The sequence below is a fragment of the Otolemur garnettii genome, unplaced genomic scaffold (genome assembly GCF_000181295.1).
Source record: "Otolemur garnettii isolate 467f Iridium unplaced genomic scaffold, OtoGar3 scaffold00146, whole genome shotgun sequence".
In the NCBI taxonomy this organism is placed as follows: Eukaryota; Metazoa; Chordata; class Mammalia; order Primates; family Galagidae; genus Otolemur; species Otolemur garnettii.
In genome coordinates this window covers 4,119,789-4,125,894 of record NW_003852541.1, presented here as the reverse complement: position 1 = coordinate 4,125,894, position 6,106 = coordinate 4,119,789, and the positions used below count along the sequence as shown (strand labels likewise).

The window sequence follows — 6,106 nt, the reverse complement described above, 5'->3', positions numbered from 1 at the left end:
AAAAAAAAAAAAAAAAAATGTTGATTCTCCCCTACATTAGTCAGTGAATTCAATGCTGTAATAAAAATCCTCAAGATTCTTTTATTTGTTTAGGATTTTGGAACTTAAAAAAGTGATTCTGTCAGGTACAGTATATGGATAAGAAAGCCAGCACATATTGAAAAAGAATAACCAGGTGACCTCTCAGATATGGAGATACACTGTAGAGATCTCAGACCACTGTGGCCTGCCATGCACCTACATGGGGCCCTGTGCTGAGAGCTGCACCTGGTTAATAATCACAGCAAACCGCTGGTGAAACAACAGCTACCCTCTCTGTTCACAGAGGAGGAGCCTGATTTAGGGACTCAGAAGGGTCATTTGCGTTGCCTGAGGGCACAGGACCAGTAAGAGACAGAGGAACAGCATACACCTGAGGTCTAACTCTTTTGCCAGGGGCGCTAATGACTAGATTACTATCCATTACTATTTGATTTTGTAAACTAAAATAATAATTATACTCAAACATACATACACACACACATAAATATAAACACAGACATATCAAGAAGCATTGTTGGGAGGGCAGTGCTACCAATGTGTTTACCTCTTGGAGACAAGACAGGGCCATTGTTCCTCCTGCTATTACTCTAATTCTCCTTTTTATTTAGTGGGTGAGTGTACATTGGCTTTCCATTCATCTTTCTCTTTCTCCCCTATGATCTGGCTGGATACCCCTCTTTGAGAGCCAGAGAATTTGATAGTTTCTCTCCTTAACTTTGCCCCGGGAGTTTAGATGTTCATTTGCCTGCAAAGGCATGTGTGGGTGTGGCACTTACTAGAATGAGATTTTTTTCCCCAGTGGCCCTTTAAGCCTTACCTGCAAGATTTAATACCTCATCTAAGCACCACCTGTGCTAGTAATTACCTAACTTTTTTTCAATTACCAACTTTTCTAACTTAAAGTTATTTTTAAAAGGCACTTTGTATTGTCTCTAGGGGAAAAAAATCATTATCCTTTTCTGTATAGAGAAAGTTATAAAAATAAACACAATGACCCTATGTTTCATTGGTGGACATACTTTGTAGGTTACTTTTAAGGCTGCTGTGTGTTTGTGTGTGTGCATGCGTGTGTGTGGTGTGGTATGCACATTAAGCAACTAGGTCTTTTGTCCAAAGTATCCCACTGTCTGCATTTTGCTGAACACATCCTAAGGTAAGGTTTACCATGTGGCTCTGTCTACTGTATTTCCTGTAAACTGGAGTTTACAGGTGTCTAGAATTTTGATCTTATTCAGATTTTGCTGTTTTGGCAAGACTACATAGGTGATAGTGTGTTCTTCCATCAGGAGAGACTTAAAGTCTCATTGTCTCTTTTTTTTGTGGGGTTCATATGTCATCAGCATTATCTATCCAATAAAAAGTTTCTCTTGGCTTTTCACCTCTTGGTTTCAACAGCCATTGATGGTTGTTGAGAGTTATTAATAATTAGAGTTCATAAATTGATTATTCTAATTCTATCATTTTGTTATTAATAGCTATATTACTTCTATAAAGAGAAACTTGGCTTTATAAACTATATGGTTATCCTGAAAGACAGGTTGTTTGGAAAGGCAAGACAAATGCTACATTCTTCTCTTCATGATTCAGAATAATTTGTTGGTTCCCAAGCATCCTCCAAAGGTGACATTGCTTAGATCCTGATTTGAAATAACCAATTATAAAAAGCCATCTATGAGATTACTGGGGAAATTTGAATGCCCTGGATATTTGATGATATGAAGGAAGAACTGTTAATTTTAGCCATGATAATGGCATTTAGTAGGTTAAAAAACTATGCTTATCTTTTAGAGATATAAGCCAAAGTGTTTACAGAAGAAATGGTACAGTATCAGGGACTGGTTTCCAAATAATTTTGGCAGGGGGAGGAATGAAGAAGGGGAAATGATTCACCTGGTAATCAATGTCTCTGTCCCCATCAAAACACCACTGATGTGGACCCCACGCTTGGGAGACAGCTAGTACCTGCTGCCTCATGACTGTTAAGGGCAGAACACCCACAGTGATACCTGTGTTTTCCGTGTTCCAGTGCTATCATAGAGCACACTAACCGGGTCATCTTCCTGGAGGATGATGACATTGCTGCAGTGGCTGATGGGAAGCTCTCCATTCACCGGATCAAACGCTCTGCTAGTGATGACCCATCTAGAGCCATCCAGACCTTGCAGATGGAATTGCAGCAGATCATGAAAGGCAGGTGTCCTTTGAGAGGTTCTGTGCCTGTGGTGGAGCTCTGGACACTCTGCCCTGCCCTTGGTGTGGCCACTATCCTCTGTGGCCACCAGGGCAGGGCTGTATGTGGCCTGTGACTCGCATAGCTGAGGGGATGTGGGGAGCCTAGCCCGGTGCTTCCAAGTGGGAATGTTGTCTCCTTGAGCTGACCCCAGCACATCAACTGCATTCCTGTACTCTGGGACACATTCCCACCCCCAGGTGTCATTTCACCTTTGGGCAAGAGGTCCATCTCTGCACCCATTTCTACCCCCCTATAAGCACTATGCCACAGGGCAACATGCGCAAACTTTTGAGAACACGACTCAGACACTGTGATCTCCCACTGCCTAATGACTTCCTGCCATTCATAGAATAAAATCCAAACCTCTACCACTGCCAACAAGTCCCCACCCCTATCTGGGCCAAAGCCTGGCCCTGGCCCCACCACACTCCGCCCTTTGCCTGCTATGCCCCCACTGGTCCTGATCTGGTTGCCTCAGAATCTGGCTGCTCACCCACACTGGGGTCCTCGCATTCACTGTTCTCATAGGACTGGCACCTTTTGATCATCACAAGCTCCCCTGAGACATCACCCATCAGAGAATCCTCTAATCCTATATCTGCCATGGCCCCTCCATACCCCATCCTCCCTGATGGCCACTTCCTCATTTGCTTTATTTTTTCTTTGTACAAGTCCTACGTCATGGGCATAAGATGGGGAACACTGGCAATGTTTGGCATCACAAGTGCATGTATCCTAGAGGTCACTGCTCACCAAGTTGGCGGATGCCTCCAAGGCCTCAGATGCAACACCTCCCTCAGAAGCTTGAACATCCTATAGCCAGATCACCCTTTTGTTATCATTCAGTCCTACTCAAATCGGAGCCCAGAAATGCATGTGTGGCTAGAAAGATTTGGTTTGGGTTTGGGTTTTTATTAAAGAAGCCAGGAGGTTATTTACTTTAAAAAGATAATGTTTCTTAGGGCTTGCTTACTTTGTACTTTCCTAGGTGGGTGGCCTTTTGGAAGTATAGCATTTTACTTTCTTCTGGCCTTGCTAAGGGGATGTTGCTGCAGAACCAGTGACACCTTTTGTTTATTTGCTTGCATGGAACAAAGAAGCCTCCCTTCCTCAAGCTTCAGAGTCTAATATATGAATTAGAAACAGTCCTTATACCAACCTGCTTCTCTCTGACTTGTCTTCTGAGCATCCCCGCAGTGGGCTTCACAGGTGTTGCTACCACTGTCGCATAACCACTTTCCCTCCTGATAAAAAGTTAAGCAGTGGAAATGTAAATCAAATTGAAACTGACTAATCTCATTGATGTTTATTTGACCAGGTAACTTCAGTGCATTTATGCAGAAGGAGATCTTTGAACAGCCAGAATCAGTTTTCAATACCATGAGAGGTCGGGTGAATTTTGAGACCAACACAGGTAATTCCTATACTTGATGGGGAGCCTCTGCCTCCGCTGTTTAGAGTCAGCATTAATGCCCTGCTGTGTGCCCACAGTACTCTTGGGTGGCTTGAAGGACCACTTGAAAGAGATCCGACGATGCCGAAGGCTCATCGTGATTGGCTGTGGGACCAGCTACCACGCTGCCGTGGCTGTAAGTGCAACGGGCTGGACCCCTGATAGTGCAGGGAAATAAGGGATCTGGGACAACTCATTGGTCTTACATTTTATCATTTGTTTGGCCTTCTGAATTTGAAATGCCCTCACACCCACTTCCATGAGCCAGCATTGGAAGCAGAGCAGGGCCCTTTCTTCTATAAGGTATGAGTGACCGAAGTCCCCTCACCACCTGGACAGCAACAGCAAGGTGCCATGTCACAGACTGTCCCTGGAATCCCAGCTGTCCTATGTCCCCATAGAGCCTTTGACTGACTTTAGTCCCTGTTCTTATTGGTTTCAGACACGGCAAGTGTTGGAGGAACTGACCGAACTCCCTGTGATGGTTGAACTTGCTAGTGATTTTCTGGACAGGAACACACCTGTGTTCAGGGATGACGTTTGCTTTTTCATAAGCCAATCAGGTAAGGGATACAGGCAGTGTGGCCAGGTGTGCATTAGGTCAGCTCTGGGCCCTCTACGCTCTGTGACATACCAGATAATTCCCTCCCTCCTTCATCCACTTGAGTCCTCCGTATGCCTACCTTCTGCCCCATGCTCTTTCATGGGTCAGGTCATTTAGCCTTTGGAGCCATCACTTACTTGTTGTGCAGTGAGGGCGAGATGCATCCAATGCCACATAGCTAGGGAGTTAATAGAGCTGGAATCGGCAGGAATCCAGGTCCATTGGTTTTCCCTTGCCCTCTGGTTTCTCCCTCCTCTTGCCAGCCCAAGTTAAAGACTTCTAGTACTACTCACCAAGATGTTTGTAGATGTTTTCTGGACTTAATTTCCTGGAGGAAAAATAACCTTCAAAATTTTGCTAGGTTGAGAATCCCATGGAGGACTCAATGTGCAGTGCCCATGCTGCCCAGCAGGGGGAGTGTGGGAGACCCTGCTTTGGTTTAGGCCCTAAGGACTGTCCTGAGATGAGCAAACCCCACCTGGTGCCATCCTAAGGCTGGACTTGGACACTTGCTTCAGGGAGGTGATCCATGGCCATATGTTTGAAGTCTTCTTGAATTCTGGGAGGATTTTTGAAATTTTTGATTATGGAGTATTCCAAACCTTTATAAAAGTAGAGACATTGGTGTAATGAATTGCCCAACCTCAGCAGTTATCAACATGGCCAACAATTGCCACCAGTACCCACACTAATCTTTTCCCTTGGCTGGGTTATTCTGAAGCCAAAATATCACGTTATTTCATCCATAAATACAGAAGGGTGTATGGTTAAACTGTTAGAAATAAAAGCATAACCACAATTTCATTACCATGACTAAAAAATTGACAGTAACGCTCCAATACCTACTGGGGCATTTAATACTGCTTCCATGTTGAGTTTTTGTTTTTGTTTTTGTTTTAACAAAGCAATGTCTATTTTATTTTATTTATTTTTGTAGTTTTTAGCTGGGGCTGGGTTTGAAGTCACCACTTCCAGCATATGGGGCCCATGCCCTACTCCTTTGAGCCACAGGTGCCGCCCCCATGTTGAGTTTTTCCATTTTGATAGCAAGCTAAGAAAAACTGACACAGATATATTCATCATTGGGCTGACTCCCTTGTCACCAGGAGCTGCCACATTTGCCTTTAGGTTTTGATCTCATTAGAGCTTAAAAACTTTTCATAAATTGGTGGAAGCCATTAACAAAAGAAGAGAGGAAGATTTAATGTGAAAATAATGCAGTGGCAGCTCCTGAGTCTCTATAGGTACGAAAGTGTTCAGCCCTATAATGAGATTGAAAAAAAAGAAAAAAGAAAAAAGACTACTAAAACCTGGGAGGTGAAGCTGCTGAACACAGAAGCTCTTTCCGCTCCCCCTTCCCCAACACTGCTGGTGCTGAGGCAGTGCCACATGACACTTCAGTGTTGCCGTAAGGGTCTCGCGGAAAAGCCATGTCGCGGAGGATAAGCACGCTTATTGAAATTGTAAAGGTGACCATTTGCTCGGTCAGGCAAAATGGTGAGCTTTCTTTATTTACTGTTGGTTTATATGGCCAATTTTGTACATGTGCATTATACATCAATGACCTCATTAATATGAATTACAATCCTTCTGCACATGTGCACTGGACGTCAATGACTTCCCTCTGTACATGCGCATTGGACATCAGTGACTTCATTAATCCATTTAAACATCTGTGACCACCTTGTGAGTAGCTCCTCCCTAGTAATCTGATAATCTACCCAACATACACCTTTTAGCATAACCCTTTCTTTTTTTTTTTTTTTTTTTTTTT

The 6,106-nt window shown here is 43.7% G+C and overlaps 1 protein-coding gene across 1 annotated transcript in view; it reads left to right on the top strand.

Moving 5' to 3' along the window:
• Positions 1–6,106, top strand: part of GFPT2 (glutamine-fructose-6-phosphate transaminase 2) — a 46,218-nt gene that overhangs the window by 27,846 nt on the left and 12,266 nt on the right. The window contains exons 10-13 of the mRNA XM_003799162.3: positions 2,069–2,232; positions 3,594–3,689; positions 3,767–3,864; positions 4,171–4,291. Of these exons, the coding sequence (XP_003799210.2) occupies positions 2,069–2,232; positions 3,594–3,689; positions 3,767–3,864; positions 4,171–4,291 (479 nt within the window). The remainder of the gene's footprint in view (positions 1–2,068; positions 2,233–3,593; positions 3,690–3,766; positions 3,865–4,170; positions 4,292–6,106) is intronic.